This window comes from Phyllobates terribilis, unplaced genomic scaffold (assembly GCF_046119375.1).
Source record: "Phyllobates terribilis strain yellow unplaced genomic scaffold, ASM4611937v1 Scaffold_11__3_contigs__length_659146591, whole genome shotgun sequence".
Taxonomy (NCBI): Eukaryota; Metazoa; Chordata; class Amphibia; order Anura; family Dendrobatidae; genus Phyllobates; species Phyllobates terribilis.
The window spans coordinates 190,486,868-190,508,808 of record NW_027362771.1 but is presented as its reverse complement, the minus strand read 5'-3'; the positions used below and the strand labels follow the sequence as shown (position 1 = coordinate 190,508,808).

Here is a 21,941-nt window from a genome sequence, read left to right as displayed (position 1 = left end):
CAGAGTTATTACTACATAAAGTGACACTGGTCAGATTTTAAAAAATTGATCCGGGCACTAAGGGGTTAATAAATGAATCTACAACTAAAGGGGTTTTCCACTTTAAACGTTTTTCACTTATTCTTATTGGCCATATTAAAAATAATAAAATCAGTCGATACCCACCCTTCCTGGGTCAAGTGTTGTGTTTCCAGCGACTGCTCCAGTGACTGTGTACAGGCTGCGACAGTGATGTCACATCACCAGCACTGCAGTCAATCACTGCGCTCAGTGGTAGACGACACAAGCCATTGAGCCCAATAATTGATTGCAGCACTGCTGATGTGACGTCATTACTACACCCTGTAAAGAATCACCGGACCAGCGTCGGAGCCACAGCTTTGGACCCAGGAAGGGGAGTACCATCTGGTTTTATTACTTGTAATACAGCCAGGACAAATTAGTGAAAAAAGTTTAAAGGTGAAAAACTCCTTTAAAGCACCACTCCAGCATTTTTTTATTTCAGCGCTACAGTAGTGCTACTAGTGTAAGATCTCTGCATCTAATATTATACTCAACCCTGTCTTCAGCTCTTCCTGGGGCCGCTCCGGTGCCACACCACCATCTTGTAACGGTCATATGCTCTCAATGTAAGTCTATGAAAGCTAGAACGAGGCTCTCATAGACTTGCATTGAAAAGTGACCTCCAGCAAACACTGGATCAATCCGACAGGTCACAAACTGGAGACCAACGGGAGCGGCGGTAATAAAAAGGTGAAGATGATGCCTGGTAAGTATAAGACTTAGGGGCCTTACATTAGTACCACCACTCCAGTGCTACAATAAAAGAATATTGAAGTGGTGCTTTAACTACTAAACCTTGTCATTGCCAGTTTTTATTAATCTCCCCACTGAGCTGTATCTTATTAGTACATTCACAATCAATGAACTGGTTACAGCGCAAGAAACCCAGAGGTGAAACTATTTGATCATGTGGTGATATACTTATTTTTTCTCTAAACAATCTACCCTTTGCATATTGCAATTATTCATGTATGTCACCAGACTGATATGTCATTCATTTAATCTTTAAGGTATTACAGATATTGAAGAAGTTTCACAATTTCTCAAAGAAGGCATAATCATGAAAGATTTCAGTCATCCCAATGTTTTGTCCTTGCTGGGCATTTGTCTGCCCACAGAGGGTTCTCCCCTGGTAGTGCTGCCATTCATGAAGCATGGAGATCTAAGAAACTTCATCCGAAATGAAACCCATGTAAGTACTTTGGGGATTAATCATGTAGAGACATAGAAAGCGGTCTTGACAATTGGTGGCTCTTCTGAAAAATCTAACGACTCTCCTAACCCACTATGAGAATATTCAAAGCAGCCTCCACCCAACGTAGAAAATGCGACTATACATTTCTAAAGTATAGCCACTATACTGATTGGACTCTGCTCTACTGCCATTGCTTCTGTATCTGAGGTCAATGCCCTATTGTCTTCTTGTCAAAAATGGATACTGCAAAGGCATGGAGAGTGCTGTAGTAAATCTGATCCACACCTTCCCCGACTTTCCAGTTATGTGGGATAGACCAGTGCTGATGATGACGGTCCTGTGTCCAACCTGGAGCAGAGAAAGCTTCCCTGCCTTTCCATTGATATGGGATTGTTCAGCGCTGATTATGACAGTCCTGAGTCCATCTTGGGGCAGAGAAAATCAGGGGAGTCAGTGCTCCCCATGTCTCTGCTGTGGCTATTTTGGACATGAAGAGTATCCCAGATATGGAGCGACAGCAGAGCAGGGCATTAGGAATAGTGACTATACACTCATTGCACAATCAGTTTTACTATGGACAGTCTGGAAGGTTGCTTTAAATAAGAAAAAATGAAGTGTATTGAAATAAACTGCATTATTTTACTTCATATTTGCAAACAGTTGTTTTCTAGTACTAACAATGGTGTATCATCCTGGATGACTTTATATGCCACATGTACAAAAACAATGAAGCATGATGCATGAGCACATCTATAAAACTATGCATCATACAGTAACTTGTCGGCCCTGCAGCCATTGTCTAAACCAATTATTCTTGAAGCCTGCATGAATGAAATCAGTCAAAACCTACAATATGGACAACAGTACATAATAAGGAGTTGATTTAAAGAATCATCATCATAAATAATTTTCTAATACTGGGAGTATTGTGATTTAATCGTTGAGAAATGGCACGGTCACAGTCTAGGGTACAAATCCAATTTAGACCTCAACCAGGTCCACAATAGTTTGCGTCCCAAACTGGCAGTATTCCTCCAATATGTGAAGAAATATGATAATATGGAATTGATGGTAAAATGGTAACAAAATTTTCAAAACCTCTCTATTTATTCAGTATGGGGTAAGAGCGGCACACACCAAATGTTCTGCCACATTGAATGCACTTGGGCACGCAAATTATCAAGATCCACTGCTGGCTGCTCTCTTTGCAATTGTCGACCAATGACATCTTCAGATCGATGGGAGTCAAGTCCGGAGACTTTGCAGGCCATGGTAACACATTTAGGTCACGCAATCTGCTCACTGTAGCACGAGCAAGATGCTGCCTTGCGTTATGTTGAATAACTGCTCCTGGCATACAATTGGGGAATGACCGTTCCACTAGTTCCACAAGCAAATTAATAATGCCAAGATGTTATTTTATCTGAAATATAGACTAGAGGGGTCCGGCAACTGTTCATTATGCTACCCCACACAATAATCCCAGGAGTAGGACTGGTGTGATGTTCCCTTGTGAAGGATTCTTCCATGTGGTCTCTACAGATTCGAAGAATGGTGCATTGTGATCCATTCTTTACTGCATGTGAAATTATACATCATGTACAAAGTCTAAGGCGACATATACTGTCTACACAAACCATCTGAAGGAATTTACACAACATTGAGCTTTTAGCCAAACGTCCAGCTACAGATGTTCCACATCCTCACACTCAAAGGCTATCATGGTGCAGACCAAGACAGCAATGGATACTGGAATGGAGATCTATGCCCTTCCACGATGAGTCCTGATTTTGTCTTTGATGCAATGATAGCCAGAGATTGGTTTGAAGATCACATGGGCAACGCCATGAAAAAAACCTTCACAAGGGAACGTAAAACTGTCTCAAGAGCTGGCTTTTAACACGACAACAGCAGGTCAGATGTTGCTAATACTACTATAAATATCCTGTGTAGGCTAAACATGCTACTATGGCCTGTATCTTCTCCAGGCTTGTTTCTCGTCAAGCACATCTGAAATATCATTGGTCTGCAGTGGATCTTGATAATTTACGTGCCCAAGTGCATTCAGGGTGGCAGAACATTCCTCAGACAATCATTAATAACCTCATTAATTGTGTATCAAGATGTGTAAGTGTGTGTACTTCAGCATGTGGCCCTCATACTCAATACTGAATAAATCAAGAAGTTTTGAAAATATTGGAGAGAAACAGGAGAGAAAAGGGAGAGGAAATAGAGTATAAATTTTAAGCATATAGATTGCATAAAACAGTGTGGCTTAATCCTGCACAGGGGCCCACCAGGGAATTCACCTATTCCCCTGTGGGCTAGTCCGAGCCTGATGTCAAGTCAATAGAATTGAGCTGCAATATTTGTCACAGCTCATGGATGAAAGTGGACCTATTTAGGGAAAAGTAGGAAAGTAGGCTCTTGCTAAATAGTAATCTTTGCTAACAAAAATATAGAATCATGACCTTTTGTTTAAATCAACTTTTTACATTAAACTTATTTTTTTAAGAATGATTGGTGTTTTTATTACTTTTCTATGTAACTGTCTATATGGGAACAAAAAAACAACTGAAATGTTGTAGTTTTCACTTTACGAGGCCAATGAGCCTCATGGTAGACTGACACTCATTCTGTAGGCAGCAGTCATCATATTATCACAACACTAGATGATAACATAATATTAGAAAATAACATACAGTATCAAAAAAAGGAACAATTAATTAGTGAATGCATTCCCTATTACATAGGCATCTGAAAATTGCATTCAGAAGTAGCTGAACAATTGTGATGTTAAGTTTATGCTATGTTCGCTGATATTAAAAGCTTATATGTAATGTTTTATTTTAGAACCCAACAGTGAAAGATCTCATCGGATTTGGTCTACAGGTTGCTAAGGGGATGGAATACTTAGCAAGCAAAAAGTTTGTTCACAGAGACCTAGCAGCAAGGAATTGCATGTAAGTATAAAAAATAAGTTCACTACACAACATAAACTATAATATAATATTTTCCATTACTTGGTTCCATTGTGGTACCCACTATACCTTCAGAGATCAGAACATGTAAATCAGATAACTAGTATCTAATGGAGGTGTCTTTGCCTGTCGACAGATGGAGGAGGGCTTGTGTCCATCTTGTTCTGCTACCATATGAAATTACACACAGCAGAATGATCTCCAGTCAGTGGTCTTCAAAGCAAGGACAGGACATTAAACCAGCACTGTCAATCCCAATGCTTCATTCCCTCTCATATTCACATCCTTACATAGTACTACTACAGAAAAAAAACTGTGAGCAATACAGAATAAGGGAACATGCTATGACCTAAGGTGCATCATGGTCATTCTTTGATAGTAAGCTACAAACCAATATTTCATATTATATAAATTGCTGGACATCCCCTTTAAAGTCTTTAAAGGGGTTGTCCATAATGCAGACAACCTATTCTCAATTGCTATATTTTTTCTTATAAAATAACAGCTGTCTATACAGTCGTCGTTTCAGTCATTACGATATTGGCTCTCCCAGGACTTGCGTGACATTGTTATGTCACGTGAGCCCTGCAGTCACCTAAGCAGCCGCATCACTCTCACTTCCTTCAGATGTAACTGACATTCGAAGGAGGTGAAAGACCAGTAACAGCTCTCATATCTTCCCAGTGTCAGAGATTTCCACTTACAGATGAATTACCTTCTAGATGATTACATCAGGTTTAAAGACTGAAAGATTGAGGAGTGAATATTCAGGTCTGCAGCACACTGCTCTGAGAACAGCTTTCTTTCATTGCTTTTTAGTCCAGAATACCAGACCAAAATAGACATGCATTCCTATTAATGCAGGCATAGCAAGGGCCGCTATCGTAGCTCTGTGTGTTAGTTTTTATCCCAAAGGGACAATAGTCTTTGCTGGAAATGTGAGTGCCTTCTAAAATAGGATATCCACTCAAACAAAGCAAATTACTTTCAGGGGAAAATTTGGATGGTGATATTGTAAAAATTATAGTGAAATCTTACCTGCTGGTTTTATCTGTCTGGCATTAGGAAAGCTAAATCTATTTACTTCCTTATGAATCATGTGGTGAATTGCCAGTAAGGATAACGTAAAATATGACTGTCATAAATATTGTGGTAGCGATCGTGTCCCAGGAATAGATAGATAGATAGAAAAGTAACGTATTGCTTACTACAGATTTGGTAATACTGCATTGCCTGTCTGTCCTTACAGCAATGTTTCTTGCACCGTTCCAGACAGCCCCTCCTTTATCGCTGTATTCGTAATTCTCAGATGATTGATGCCACATCTGAGTCATTTCTCATTTCGACTTGTAGCAATAAAATCCACATTTAATTAAAGGCAGGTCATTGTACTTAAAAAGTCTTTAAATTTACTATGACATAATGATTTTAACGCCATAGTGCTGTAAATTAAAGTTAAAGTGAATAGGTCAGAGGGCAAACAGGAGAAGTCTATGCAGCAGCAGTGTAACATAATCTATAATGTAGAGAACAATACATTAGAAGTGTTACATTGCTTTTCCTGTAACCTGGAAGAACTTGTTACTAAATAGACATTCGTTATAACAGCACACAAATGTCCACTTTTGGTTGATGGCCACACATGTTGCCGACTTAATTTGTAGTTTAGAGGTTTTTTTTCTTTTTCAAACCTTATTCTAACTATGTCTATGTGAAAGCAAAACAGAAGACTTTTATCTGAGCTTACAGAAAATGCAAAAAGTTATTTATATGAGAACTCTCACCAGATGATGCCACCATAGTGCGTCTTTGTTTTGATGCTGCTACTAAGATATGCCATCACTTTACGATCAGGGGGTCCAATCTCTGGAACCACCTCCAATCCTGAGATTAAAAAGGTTTGTAGTGCTGTTTTGGGCAGCACGGGGCTCAGTGGTTAGCACTGTTGCTTGGCAGCACTGGGGTTTTTGGTTCAAATCCCACCATGGACAACATCTGCAAGGAGTTTGTATGTTCTCCCTGTGTTTGCGTGGGTTTCCTCCGGTTTCCTCCCACACTCCAAAGTCATACTGATAGGGAATTTATGATGATGATGTTTGGAAAGTGCTGTGGAAATGAATAAGTGAGTAAAATAAATAAGTATTCCCTTCACTCTTTTACTTGCATTGCGTTAAGCTCACCTGAATAAGCCTGGTCTAAAATTTCTTGCCGAGCTAGATGGCTGGGAGCATCATTGTGCAGGGAAAAGTCAGATGGGGAATGCAAACCTATATCAGAGATGCAGCCACTTTATTCTTAGGATCAAAGAGATTCCCAGAGCAAAATACCCTTTATTGGAAATATTCATTCTTTTTGTCATGGCTACATTCGGGGACATGAACTTCTCTAAAGAATAGTTAGACTGTGTGCCCACTATGCATTTTTTAAGCATTTCTGCAGCGGCAATTCCGCCACGGAAACGCATAAAAAACGCTTGGTAGAAGGTCTCCCATGGTCCCCAATGATAGTCCGCATGTGCTGTGCACATGCTGCGGAAATTTCCGTTGTGGATGATCATTGCGGAAAAATCTGCAGCATGTCCATTAATTTTGCATTGAATCGCATAATATCCGCATGAGTACATGTACACTTTCGGATATTAAGCGATTCAATGCGCGGATGGTACCCGGGTCTAGAGAAGAGGAGACTCTCCTTCAGACCCAGGTACCATAGTACCTGTAGTTAAAAAAAAAATCAAATAAAAAAAAAACATTATACTCACCTTCTGATGGCCCCCGGTCTCCTTCTCCGGTGCGTCCAAAGACACCGGACGCACCGGAGAAGGAGACCAGGGGCCATCGGAAGGTGAGTATAATGTTTTTTTTTATTTTTTTTACCATTTTTATTCTTTTTTTAACTATTAACTTGGTCACACTATATAAATCCATGCCGGTTGCATTGATTTATATAGTGTGACCAAGTTGTCAAGCACTTTTCCAAGTGATGCTAAAATCGCTTGAAAAAGCGCTTTTCAACCCGCATGAAGAAATGCATGCAAAAACGCTTGACAAACGCTTCTACCTGGGAGGAAAACGCATGTAAAATCCGAATGCGTTTTTCCTGCCAGGGAGATGCAGAAAAAATCCGGAGCATTTCTGCTTCGTGGGCACTTAGCCTTATACTGTACTCTGCTGGACACAGTCTACTCCATATACTCTGATGGACACAGTACAATCAGTTAAACAGCATATTACATGTACAGTAGTTTACTTTTCCTTTATTGAAAAAGCCATCTACATAAAAATTCACTTCTAAGCACAGTTTGATTCTTTTGACTCCCCAAAAATAGGGTCTTATGGGGGTCAGATGTTTCCAAGCATGCTGACCCTGTGTGAAGCATCATTGTTTTTTAACCGATTCCAAAATTATTCTTAGTTTTATCACCGGAAAGAACAGTATCAATTTCCCATCTGATACATTCCACACGTGTGCTTTTATCAGGAAGATAAATGTTAATATGTTTATAAGTTCCCTTTGCTTCATGCTAAATTATAAATGGATTTCCTGTGTCATATTTCACCATTTTCATTACCCTGTATATAGTGATGCTAAAAAGATATCTACACGCAAAAGGTCAGTTTTCATCTGCCTGATCTTAGGCATTAACAACATTTTCTAAGTAAGGGTCCAGCTAAAAACTTTTGGAAATGCATTCTAAGATTAACGGATCCATAACATCATTTTGTCATTTTTGACGTTGATTAAATGCACGATTATTAAATACTCAGGTAACATTTGACCAGATGCGGAGGCAGTAAAAAATATCTTTGAATTGTTGAAGAAACACATTGTATACAATACACACATTGTAAAAATAGTGAAGTTGAATCTGTAATGACACAGACCTCCCGTCTCACACAACTAACAAATAAAGTAGCACCCTGCAACGCTAAGTATAACTATAAAGTGAAATACATAAAAATCTGAGGAAAAGGCACAGGCCTATGAACGTAATCACATAAACACACAGGAAAGGTGGTTGAAAATAAGAAGAACCATACAACAAACAGAATACGTGGAAAACCTCCCAGAGCCCAAATGTAAAAGAAAGGAAAGGGTACTGGGGAGGAAGACATACAAACAAACTGAAGGAAAAGCAACAGAGATTAACACGGTATAATAATCCCTAGCTGAAGAGCAGGATCTCTAAACACAATCTGTCTTGAAATATAACTAACAAACAAAGCAGCACTCTGCAACGCTAAGTAAGCGAACATGAAATATATGAAATTTGAAGAGCATTACTGCTGTAGAAAATAGAAATAACTGAGGAATCTTAGCGCACAAATTGGCCAATTCATATGTACCTGATAGCCATGGTAAGGCGTTTCTCATCATACCAGGACCCTGACAATGTGAACTCCTCTCTAAGAAACCAAAGTCTGCATGTGTATGGGAAATCAAGATCCTGCTGCAATTAAAACCGCCTGTGGCCTAGAGACAGAGTGCTCAGTCATAGACCCTATACCTATACATACAAACAGAAAAGACTGGCCTGCACATCCAAAACAAGAAATAGGTGTGTACAGGTGCTTACTAGGAGCAGCTACCTCCATATACAACTAACAAATAAAGTAGCTCTCTGCAACGCTAAGTCTGCTATTCAAATTTCATGTATTTCCTGTTCGTATACTTAGCGTTGCAGAGTGCTGCTTTATTTGTTAGTTGTATATGAAGGTAGCTGCTCCTAGTAAGCACCTGTACACACCTATTTCTTGTTTTGGTTGTGCCGGTCAATTTTTTTCTGTCACAGCACACAGCCATCAGCATTCTAAATTATCCATTCCACAAACGTAGGAGCACCAAAAAGAAGGGACATGTAGCGTTCAGTCATAACAGTAACACCACCTATAGGGAAAATGAATAACACTGATTTGATTTGTTACAATGACACTCCAATATATTAGTCAGCAAGAGTCAGTTCTTAAAGTCAGTGTGTGAAAAGCAGGAAAAATGGGCAAAAGTAAGGATCTGACAGTTTTTCCCAATACAACACTTCTCATGAGGTTCCCCTGCCAGCATCTATACTTCCTGCTATATCAGGACAGATGTGACAAATACAGCTCATCATTGACTTAAGCGGTCAGTGTTGGTCACAGGCTCGTCCAGATAGGGCAGAAAGCACAGAGGCTTGTAGGGAACCTGAGAAGTGCCAGAACAGAACAGCAGGGGATTAATAATGTAAGTACTACTTATTGTATTACTTTTATTACCATTCTGTGTTTTTTTTTATTTAAAGTGAACCTATAAACTATAGGCATGGCAATAATGGCGCTGTGATGCTGATTAATCTGATACCTGATGTGAAGGGATTCCATCAGTGGCTGTTGACTACTCACCTCATGAAGTTTTTATAAAATTACATCTTCAGTGCGCCAGTGTGCTTCCCGGCGGGACATGGGGGCAGGGTCTTCTCTGCCCCCCCCCCCCCCCACCAGCCTCTTCTGTTTCTTATACTGGTCACTGATAATTCAGCGACCTGCCTCCATTTTAAAATTCTGCGCCACTGACATCATTGTGTGGGCGGCGCATGCGCAGTATGAGTCTGCGTCCTGTGTGCAGAACTCCAATAAATTGGCGCCGGAGGTGGCGCATGCGCAGATTTAGATTTTGGCTCAGTGAAAAATATTTCCGAGCCGAAATCTCAATGTGCGCATGCGCCGCCTCTGACGCCATTTTATTGGAGTTCTGCACACAGGATGCAGACTCATACTGCGCATGCGCTGCTCACACAATGATGACAGCGCAAAATTTTAAATAGGAGGAAGGTCACTAAATCAGCGATCTGTGCAAGAAGCAGAGCAGGGTGGTGGAGTAGCGGACAACCAGAAGAAGACCCTACCTCCACGTCCTGCCCCGAAGCACACTGGAGCACAGAAGGTGTCATTTTACGAAAATTTCATAAGGTGAATATTCAACAGCCAGTTATCGGATCCCTTCACAACAGGTATCAGATTAATCAGCATCACAGCTCCATTATGGCCATGCCTATAGTTTATAAATCCTTCTGACAGGTTCTCTTTAAATGGCTAGGCAACTCTTTCCTTTATGGCTATGATAGAAATGTTAAGACCCAACACAGAACACTCAATGCATTGCGGGTCACTGAATATTGGGGTGCATAGCTGCAAACCAGACAGAGTGCCCAATGCCAAAAGTTCCTACAATAGGCATGCTCTAGTATACAACCACACTCTGAGCAGGCTAATTCATCATTGAATGTAATATTAATTCTGAACTGCACTACTGTTTTTATGACTAAATTTTTAAATGTAAGATTCTTATTGCTTGATCAAATTGTGTGAACCCATCTGCTAGTGACAAGGACGGCCTCTTTAGATGGGAATCTACACTAACAGACTTTTCGCTTGTGAGTCTAAGTCTATGGTCTAAGGGGTAACATTTCTCCTTGTGGAGAGTGACAAGCCAAGCCTGGAATGTCAGAGTGAGGAGATTTATAAGCTATGCAAGCTCTTCTGGGAAATTAAATATGCACATTGTCTCTTCAGAGAGGAATAGGACTAAAACTGTAGTGCCACCTATTAGAAGCAGCAATCCTAAAAGTCAATATCAACTCTTTAATGAGCCTTGCAATATGACTTAAGGTACCATGTCTGCAAATTGAGATTCTGGTTTGTCTTTTATCCTAAGTCATATCGCAATTAGTCTTAGTGTCCAATGAATTCTGCAATAATATTTGATGTATGCTGCTTTCCATAATGAATAGAGAAGGAATTGATTGAACTAGGACAAAGCAAGGATTAAGTTCTTCACTTCATTTTCTCATGTAGGCTTGATGAAACATTCACTGTCAAGGTGGCCGACTTTGGTCTTGCCAGAGATGTGTATGATAAGGAATACTACAGTGTTCACAACAAAACTGGCGCCAAACTGCCAGTGAAATGGATGGCCCTGGAAAGTCTTCAGACCCAGAAGTTCACCACAAAATCTGATGTGGTGAGTATTAACTAATTCATTCATTATTGTTTCATTGAAATGTTTACATCATTTTAATGCACCTTTTGTGCTAAGACATTTCTTTTCTAGGAATATATATTGATGGCCTTTTGCATATGTATTTTTTTATTCACCATATGTAATTTTTTTTTCACAAGATAATTTTTAAAATTTGCAGCATGTACACTAGAAAATTGTATTAGCATAGCACTGTGAACAATAAATGAGTTTTCTGTGAAAATCTTTGATGTCATATTACTTAGAATAAGCCAGTAAATATGTTATTGAGCACCGTGGTCCCTTAACCCCCCTTATTGTAATATCATGTACATGTACGTGATTGCAGGGGTGATCGCGTGTGGAGAGGATTCAGAAGCTGAGTTCCCCCCACACGAGACAGATAACTACATTAAATAGCCAGCATCTGTCTCTTACAGACGCAGTCAGCTCTGGATTTGACTGTTAACCAGTCTCTGACAGCGGCATTTAAATAGAAGTTCTGACAGCGGCAATTAATGCTGCTTGCACTTTCCGACTCCCATTGGTGCCCTGTTCTGAAGGCCCCCACCGCTGCCATCTTGGCTCTCCTCTGAAGCTTAGCTATATGCTGACCTTCAAAAGAGTCTGAGATATACATTATATACTTCAATACTGTGGTATTGCACTATATAATATAAGCAATCAGACAATCGAAGGTTCAAGACCCCTAAGGGGCCTAACAAATAAATAAAAAAAAGTTTGTAGAAATATAAAAAATTATAAAATATAAAAGTTCAAATCGCCCTTCATTACCTCCATTGAAAATAAAGAAATAAAAAGAAATTAATATATTTTGCATCATCACTTTAATAGGAGTTTGATCTACTGAAATATAAAATTAAGTAATGCGATTGGTAAACACTGTAACAAGAAAAAAAATCACAAATGTGTTTTTTTGGACACTACTCCTCCTTAAAAGAATTCAATAAAAAAAAATCAATGTTACATCTAGCCAAACATTGTATCAATAAAATTGTCAATTTGTCAAGCAAAAAGCAAGCCTTCTCCCAGCTTATTCGATGGAAAAAAATTGTTACGTGTCTTAGAATATAACAACACAAACCCCAAAAAATTTTTGATACAAATTTCTGAATTTTTGTTTCAAATTTTTTTAAATAAAAAAATATATATACAAATTTGGTATTACCATAATCGTAGTGACCTGGAAAATTATAATTTAGAGTAACCTTTACCACAGAATGTATGCTGTAAAAACAAAACACAAAAAAAATGTCAGAATTAAATTTTTTTTTACCAGTTTCACCATACTTGGAATTTTTTTCACATTTTTCAATACATTGAATGGTAAAATGAATGGCGTCATTCAAAACTACAACTCATCCCACAAAAAAACAAGTCAAGCAGATATTTGGATGGAAAAATAAAAAGTTATGGCTCTTGGAAGAAGCGGAGGAAAAAAAGCACAAAAACAAAAATTGGCAGGAAAGGGTTAAAGAGTAACTAAGCATTTTTCAATATAAGTATCCTTCAGGCATTGCAAAGTTATGCTTTTTTAATAATATAGTTCAGTACCTTGTTTTGCTTCTCTTCCAAACACTAGGCTGTAGTGCTGTTTCAATGACCAGTTCATGCCCCTTTAGAATCTACTTCCAACTGCTGCTCAGCAAGATCTGTACACTATATTCAAACAATCTGTGTACTTGAATGCCCCAGTCTAAGTTCAGGGGTGAGGAGAAGACAGACTTAGACGAGGGGATTATAACACACAGACTGAATATAGTGTAGGCATCTTTGCTGAGCAGCAGTTGAAAGCAGCTACTATAAGAACGTGAACTGGGCAATGAAACCATATTGGAGTAGTGTTTTGGAGATGAAGCAAAATAAGGTAATTAAGTATATTACAAAAATTCAAAATGTGGCATTTCCTGGAGGATAATAAAATAAAAAAGTTTAGTAACTCTTTAAGCATTTACTCAAGCACAGTATCTCCCCCCTACATGTACCAGACACTCAACTCCATTTAAGTGAATACAGCACAGATGGATGTAATTCATATTAATATCATGACGTAGGCTTATACAATCTGTATGCTGTACACTGTAGACATGTACTCCAAGCAGAGTGCACACTTTTTAACTATTCATATATATGGCTACTGTTCCTTTATGTTATATGAGATCTATTTTGAGATTCCTTACCTATTCCTGCACCCCTATTGCTATATCCATACATATGGACAACATTTGTGGCAATTCCGAGTTCTAAAGAATTTTAGATACGCTTTCCTTTTTACATTAGTAGAACTATGCAAGTTTCTCATTGAATGCCTCATATTTAGGTTTCCTAGCAATGACAAACAATTTATCAAAACTAAACCATGCTCTGTCATAGAATCCCCTGTATAACATGTAAAGCAATATTCTCAGTGGTGTGTGTGTACATAGTCCTGGAAAGCCGCTCACTATATTACCCTTGTATGACAGGGTTTCATCTGAATTACTCTCATGTGTATTTAGTAAAATATATTCATTTACAGTTATTACCCAGGTGATATAGCCCTCAGTGATTTAATGATCTCATGAATACTTCACAGTTGCAAGTTTATGTTAGTAGAATTGGGACGTCTGCAATTATGATATAAATTACATAATGCTGCCTCTTAACTCAGAAAGAGATAGTCATTAGACATCTGGACAGCATATTATTAAATATTCATTCTGTCAAGTCTTATGTTCCAGAAAGACAGCTTTTATAATAAGTATAAAACCTGCTGTGATTAGTGGTATAAATATATTAGTGATTAGTAATAAATATATCTATGTCAAAAGCCAAATGCCAGCTTTTGCAGATCAAAATCTAGATCTTTTCTGCAATACAACACAACATTCAAATATCAATAATACTAATGTCTTTTATTATTTTGTAGTGGTCATTTGGCATACTGCTATGGGAGTTAATGACCAGAGGAGCGCCACCCTACGCCGATGTTAACTCTTTTGATATAACTGTATATTTACTACAAGGAAGAAGACTTTTACAGCCAGAATATTGTCCTGATGCATTGTAAGTTTCAGATGAACCACGTACTATATTAAAATGTTCAGTATGTTAGCATGCCCACGATAATTATATGATTTGATCATATTTATATCTTTATTACTTCAACAAATATTAGTCTATGTTCACACACGTTGTGCTTTGCTACGTATTTTGCAGCAGATTTTTATGCAAATTTTCAGCTTTGTCTAGCAGTACCAGCGAAGTCTATGATAATCCAGAATTCTCTGATCATACATGTTGCTTTTTGTTTGCTGCGTATTTTTTGCCTTGTTTGCGTATTTGGAAAATAGAGCATGTCACTTCTTTCAGCGCTTCTGCAGCACCAAACACACCTACTGTGTATTTGCTGCGTTTTTTTCACCCATACGAAGTAATGGGGGGTCAAAAATACACAGCAGAAACGCAGAAAATATGCACGTTTTTTACGCAGCTGTTTTCCTGCCAGATAAAAGTTAGTTGCAGATCTGCAGCAGAAAAAAACATGTGTGTGAACATAGCCTAATAGTTCCTTAAAGGGGTTAGAATATGATAAAAATAGCTGTCGTCACAAATTTGAAGCTGCAACCTATCTTAGTCACGTGTTAGGGCGAATTGCAGTTGGAAGAAACACCATTGGAGACATGTGTCTCAACTGTCAGAGGAACAGCATTGGGAACTAACATACTTGATCTGCTCACTCAATCACAGAGCAATAACAGGAGGAAAAAAGCTCCTCCTCGGCTGACTGAGTATAATAGTTTTTTTTTCTCCAGCTTCATATTGCTCCTTCCTCATTTATAAACAAATTTTGCTCAGACAGTCTGAGAGCTCTACAGTAGGGCACGAAGACTACTGAGCACACCGCAGGATTGAAGTTGGAGAAAAAAAAAACTGCCGTGCACAGTCAGCCAAGTTGTTCTTTCCTCCTGTTACAGCCCAGTTCCATGCCGGTGCGGCTTCAGGATTCAGGGACTGTCGGATGTGGTTTCAGGTTCAGGCCCTGGCCACACAAGGACCAGGGGTTCAGGTTTACATAATAACTACACTAGATTAGGACAGGGAACCTGGCAACATACAGTTACACACAGAAGACATGTAGGGAAACTACAAGGGTTGCTCAGACATCTCCCAAACTGGAGAGGGTGCCTTTTATACTAGATGCCTCCCAGATGTTGGCTGGGGGCATTTTAAAGGTGTGCATGCTGCCCCTTTAAGAACAGTGGAGCGCACGCATTAGGTATGCCACCAGGAAGGCGTGCACAGTGAGCAGGGAGCATGAGACATGCCAGGAGATGGGGAGGTCACAGCACGGCCGGGGCGGTGAGTATGTCAGCATCCCTGCAAGGAGGGGAAAGAGGGATCATGCAGGGGCATTAGTGTTACAATATGCACATGTAGCTCTTGCAAAGACAAGTCCAGCAATACCTTTAGCTAGACTGTCTGCTCCTCCATTTCCGAAAAATCAGTGTTTGAGTCAATATGCAAATGAGGCTGAACTTCTTTCCAGTTGTGGAATCTCTTCCCAAGCCTATGTCACTCCAGCTCTTTTCCCCGCCCATCACTGCCTTCTCCTGTTTGACTGACAGCTCCTTTGTCAAGACAGCTCCTTTGAGAAATCCTGCTGACAGATTCCCTTTAAGCATACAAATCTGCCTATATACTTATAAGATTTCTATATTGCAATTGTATTATACTGATATGGCTTTATTGTAGAGATAGTAATTAATGAGCACATTCTATTGCGTACACCTTCTGCTTCTTATTATTAACTGAAGCCATAAATGTCAAAAGAAATTTAGTGATTAGGTGCAATGTTTGATACATTTGCTGAGGGAGCCCTGCTATATAGTAAGAAGATAAGCACTTGTGGTATGACATAGTTAGAGATATCAGCTGTTATATATCTTCAAGTTCACAATTTAACAAAGATTTTTGGCCTGGAACTTGTGGTAATTTATTGAAAGGAGAACTCGGTATATCACATAATGAAATGTTAAAACTTATGTTGCTTTTATGTTATTTCCAGACACAAAAAATAGCGAATAGCTGAGTAAGAATGTCTGTAGATCCTACAAACAATATGATTTTTTTTTCTAAAACAGGTTTGAAGTTATGTTGAAATGTTGGCATCCAAAACCAGAACTACGTCCAACGTTTTCTGAACTGGTCTCAAGAATTTCTTCCATCTTCTCAACTTTCATTGGGGAGCATTATGTGCTTATCAACACAACATACGTCAACATAAAATGTTCTGCTCCCTACCCTTCTTTATTACCGACTGACGAAAACATGGACTTTAACCTTGATACGTGATTTTTCACTATTTCGTACAATTCTATCTATTCATGTCGATTTTCAACTACAGACTAAATATTTGTCTGTCTACTTCATCAATGTGTTTGTCAGCGCTGGTAGCGTTGGTCACAGTTTTGTTTTATTGCACTAGAAGCAGAACTTTATGAATAATGACAACTACAGACTGATGTCATGAAGATGGTACAAAATAAGCAACATTATTTTTATGTTTTTTATTTCGTCTTCAGTTGCCATGTGTTAAATACTAAGAAAATGGCCCATAAAGTAAAGATGGACAATATACTATATGGCTGTTCTTGTCATTGTGAGGACTGTACTTTATTTTATCTTGTCTGTATAGCACTTTTATCTAGGTAGATACTGCTACGTTAATAAGTGGATTAATATCTACACTCTTTGAAGAAAATTGTGGACAATTATAACACATGAAGAAGCATGATAACGGTTCAAATCTGAAAATGCAACACTATATACATAAGAAAAATGCCGCATTGGAAACTTGGAAAGGCAAGAAAGAGGAATGATTGTATGACTGCCGAATAGGTGGTGGAACAGGATATTATTTGGATTTGATTTCAGCTTCACACCAGAAGATGATTCATTTTTCCTATGATGCTTACAATACCCATACTGGACCAAGATTATATGTCAAAGACATAGTTGTTACTGAGTCACTGTGTTGTGATGTCTTAGTAGCATTTCTGTAGTCAGCTTCTGGTTTTCAATGAGTAAAAAAGGCAGAAAGGAGTTAAGATGTTTCAACAATCAGGAATTCTTATTAAATAACCACATTCTTTTTTACACAGCGTAAACTGACCTGCGGATCGTGTTTCAAATCCACAACATGTCAATTTCTCTCTCAAGTATGCTTAGTTTTATGTGCAGATTTTCCCCATAGAGTTACATTAAATGCGGAAAATCCACAGGTAAAAAAACACTATTAATCGTCACGACTGGATAAATAAAGTTTCTCCGGCTCATTTCTCGGCCCATTGCTACCTTCTCCTGCTTGACTGACAGCTCCTTTGTCAAGACAGCTCCTTTAAGAAATCCTGCACCCCTGACATAAAGTCTACTTAAAGGAAATCTGTCTCCCCCCCCCCCCCCCCGGGCAATATCAGCCCTCTAATATGGGCATACAGGTGACAGAAATGTGAATCTATACTTACCTGTATGTCCCATTAGAGGTCTACTTGCTGTGTAATAGCTTTTTATTAAATTAGTTTTGGCAAGCATCAGGAGGATGCAAAACATCCCCGCCTATTAGCTTCATTTCCATATCCCCCCCTCCCCTGCCGGATCCCGTGCCTGCGCAATTTACCCTGTGTGTAGGCACCGGGTAGGCAGGTGACTCACCGGCGCCTGCGCACAAGTTTCCTACTCCACAAGGCTACACAGACAGCAGGAAGAAGAGCGACTTCCGTACAGGGTAAGTTGTGCAGGCGCAGGATCCGGCTGGGAACTGCATGTCACAGGACCCCTGTGACGTGCAGGGGAGGGGGGATATGGAAATGAAGCTAATAGGCGGAGATTTTTTGCTTCTCCCGGACGCGAAACTTGCCAAAACTAATTTAATAAAACGCTATTACAAAACAAGTAGACCTCTAATATGGGACATACAGGTAAGTATAGATTCACATTTCTATCACCTGTATGCCCATATTAGAGGTCTGATAGGTCCCAGGGTGACAGATTCCCTGTAACAACACTACAACTGATAAAAACAAGACAAGGGCATGTTGTCATCAAACTTAAATCATATCTGGGCTTAGATAATATTCACATTTGTTCTGCTCATTAAACACCCTTATAAATGTTTCTTTTTAATGCCTTGTTGTGCTGTGATCTCACTTACTGTATATTGAATAGTGTATTGCACAAGTTACACTGACCTCTTCAGAGTGTTACTGATGTAACCTATATATGTACAATAAAAGGTTAAATATATGTTTTTTACCTTTGTCATACAGTATGTAATTAAACACTGGAATTCAGATGTACATTTCATATCCCTTCCATTAAATGGATGGGCAATGCCTGTCCACTAGCAGCCAGGAAGGAGCCCTTCTTGGACAAGGACATACCCTGTTACTATATGATCACTTTTCACTGGCAGAACAGAATTTTGAACAGTTTATACTTATATATATGGTGTATAGATTTCATGATTCTAGACTATTAGTTATGTGAACACTGGAGCAGCACATTTGTAAAATAACTTTACCCAGTAACTAAAAGTAAATGCTTGTTCCTGTGGAATTGTTTAATGTTGTACAGATTACTCGGTGTGGGATGTAACTGGATTTGTTGATTTAAAGTATGACATTAAAAGTTTTATATTTTTATAATAAATGTTTATTTTTAATGCTAAGTACAATACTACTTTTATGTGCAATGGTTAAAATATTGTAGAATACATGTGATGTTTTCTTTTTAAAAGTGCTATTAAAGTTCTCAGACATTTACCTTCTTACTGACGTTATGTCTAATACCCATTTATCGACTAGTAGAACTGCTAAGACAAAACTATTACTTTTTCTTGTGTTATTCTTAGTGAACTACTAAGCAAGACTATAGTTCCATCACAAGGTCTCTCAAGAGAGATGGCCCCGATTTCAACTGCTTTCCATCACAATAAAATTGTTGATGACCTTAAAGGGGTTGTCCAGTCTAAAATCAATAAGTCTGCAGTCACTCTGTGTGACTGCAGACTTATGAATCCCCCCAGTGCACGCACTGTGCACTGCGAGGATTCGCCAGTTTCTGAGTCGGGAACGGCGGTGATGTATGCGCTATGCATACCCCAGGGCAGTACCTGTCTAGTGGGCGTGGCCTCGCTCCATACCAGTGTATGGAGTGAGGCCACGCCCACTAGATGGGCTCTGGCCAGGAGTATGCATAACGCATACAGTACAGACCAAAAGTTTGGACACACCTTCTCATTTAAAGATTTTTCTGTATTTTCATGACTATGAAAATTGTACATTCACACTGAAGGAATCAAAGCTATGAATTAACACATGTGGAATTATATACTTAACAAAAAAGTGTGAAACAACTGAAAATATGTCTTATATTCTAGGTTCTTCAAAGTAGCCACCTTTTGCTTTGATGACTGCTTTGCATACTCTTGGCATTCCCTTGATGAGCTTCAAGTGGTAGTCACCGGAAATGGTTTTCATTTCACAGGTGTGCCCTGTCAGGTTTAATAAGTGGGATTTCTTGCCTTATAAATGGGGTTGGGACCATCAGTCGTGTTTTGCAGAAGTCTGGTGGATACACAGCTGATAGTCCTACTGAATAGACTGTTAGAATTTGTATTATGCCAAGAAAAAAGCAGCTAAGTAAAGAAAAACGAGTGGCCATCATTACTTTAAGAAATGAAGGTCAGTCTGTCTGAAAAATTGGGAAAACTTTGAAAGTGTCCCCAAGTGCAGTTGCAAAAACCATCAAGCGCTACAATGAAACTGGCTCACATGAGGACTGCCCCAGGAAAGGAAGACCAAGAGTCACCTCTGCTTCTGAGTATAAGTTTATCCGAGTCACCAGCCTCAGAAATTGCAGGTTAACAGCAGCTCAGATTAGAGACCAGGTCAATGCCACACAGAGTTCTAGCAGCAGACACATCTCTTCAACAACTGTTAAGAGGAGACTTTGTGCAGCAGGCCTTCATGGTAAAATAACTGCTAAGAAACCACTGCTAAGGACAGGCAACAAGAAGAAGAGACTTGTTTGGGCTAAAGAACACAAGGAATGGACATTAGACCAGTGGAAATCTGTGCTTTGGTCTGATGAGTCCAAATTTGAGATCTTTGGTTCCAACCACCATGTCTTTGTGCGACGCAGAAAAGGTGAACGGATGGACTCTACATGCCTGGTTCCCACCGTGAAGCATGGAGGAGGAGGTGTGATGGTGTGGGGGTGCTTTACTGGTGACACTGTTGGGGATTTATTCAAAATTGAAGGCATACTGAACCAGCATGGCTACCACAGCATCTTGCAGCGGCATGCTATTCCATCCGGTTTGTGTTTAGTAGGACCATCATTTATTTTTCAACAGGACAATGACCCCAAACACACCTCCAGGCTATGTAAGGGCTATTTGACCAAGGATGAGAGTGATGGGGTGCTACGCCAGATGACCTGGTCTCCACAGTCACCAGACCTGAACCCAATCGAGATGGTTTGGGGTGAGCTGGACCGCAGAGTGAAAGCAAAAGGGCCAACAAGTGCTAAGCATCTCTGGGAACTCCTTCAAGATGGTTGGAAGACCATTTCCGGTGACTACCTCTTGAAGCTCATCAAGAGAATGTCAAGAGTGTGCAAAGCAGTCATCAAAGCAAAAGGTGGCTACTTTGAAGAACCTAGAATATAAGACATTTTCAGTTGTTTCACACTTTTTTGTTAAGTATATAATTCCACATGTGTTAATTCACAGTTTTGATGCCTTCAGTGTGAATGTACAATTTTCATAGTCATGAAAATACAGAAAAATCTTTCAATGAGAAGGTGTGTCCAAACTTTTGGTCTGTACTGTACATCACTGCCATTGCCGGCTCAGAAAGCGATGAATCCTCACAGTGCAGAATGTGTGCTGGGGGGATTTATAAGTCTGCTGTCACACAGAGTGACTGTAGACTTTTTTGATTTTAGACCGGACAACCCCTTTAATGTCAAAGACTATGACGCTTGGCAATTTTAAAAGGCAAATATATTCTTTAGAGAGAATGAGGGTAGGAACTTTAGTGCCACCTATTGCAAAAGCAGACACAAACAGGAGCGGGCCCCTGTGCAAGTACGGTATATGGGCCCTTTGCAGTCCAGTAGCTCATCATAATGGACCTCTTTATATGTCTGTGACAAAGTTGCTTGCAGCTTTGGAAATAGAAGTGAGCCCCATTACCTCTTCATCCCCAGTGCAGTTACACAGATTGTACCACAGGAATGTTAACCTCTGCCCTACTGGAGATAGCAATCCTAAAGTCAACATCAACCCTTTAAAGGGCTTTGTCACATGACTTGGGATAAATTGTCAAACCAGAAACTCCATTTGCAGACTTGTGTTTCAGGGTTTTTGCCCCTCATCAGTATAAAGCAGGAGAACTGTTTAGCTGGTTGAGAAATCTTTAAACAGGGCATCTCAGGGTTAAAGTTTTTCCTTGTGAAAGGCGCCAAGTTTTCATAAGTAGAGTAATAGGCGATACAATGCTCGTGAGTGTAAATGTGCAAATATTTTCTGCAGAGAGCAAAAGGAAAGGAACTCTACGGCCACCAATTGGAAATGGTACTCGTAAAAGTCAAAATTGACCCTTTAAAGAACCTTGCTACATGACTTGGGATTGTAAGCCAAA

The 21,941-nt window shown here is 39.4% G+C and overlaps 1 protein-coding gene across 1 annotated transcript in view; it reads left to right on the top strand.

Annotated features, from left to right (window-relative positions):
• MET (MET proto-oncogene, receptor tyrosine kinase) overlaps nucleotides 1-17,720 on the top strand; it is a 166,902-nt gene extending 149,182 nt beyond the window's left edge. Inside the window, exons 17-21 of the mRNA XM_073651913.1 lie at nucleotides 1,074-1,255; nucleotides 4,112-4,221; nucleotides 11,070-11,235; nucleotides 14,162-14,298; nucleotides 16,377-17,720. Coding sequence (XP_073508014.1) covers nucleotides 1,074-1,255; nucleotides 4,112-4,221; nucleotides 11,070-11,235; nucleotides 14,162-14,298; nucleotides 16,377-16,587 — 806 coding nt within the window. The 3' untranslated portion in view covers nucleotides 16,588-17,720. The remainder of the gene's footprint in view (nucleotides 1-1,073; nucleotides 1,256-4,111; nucleotides 4,222-11,069; nucleotides 11,236-14,161; nucleotides 14,299-16,376) is intronic.
• Nucleotides 17,721-21,941: the final 4,221 nt, after the last annotated feature.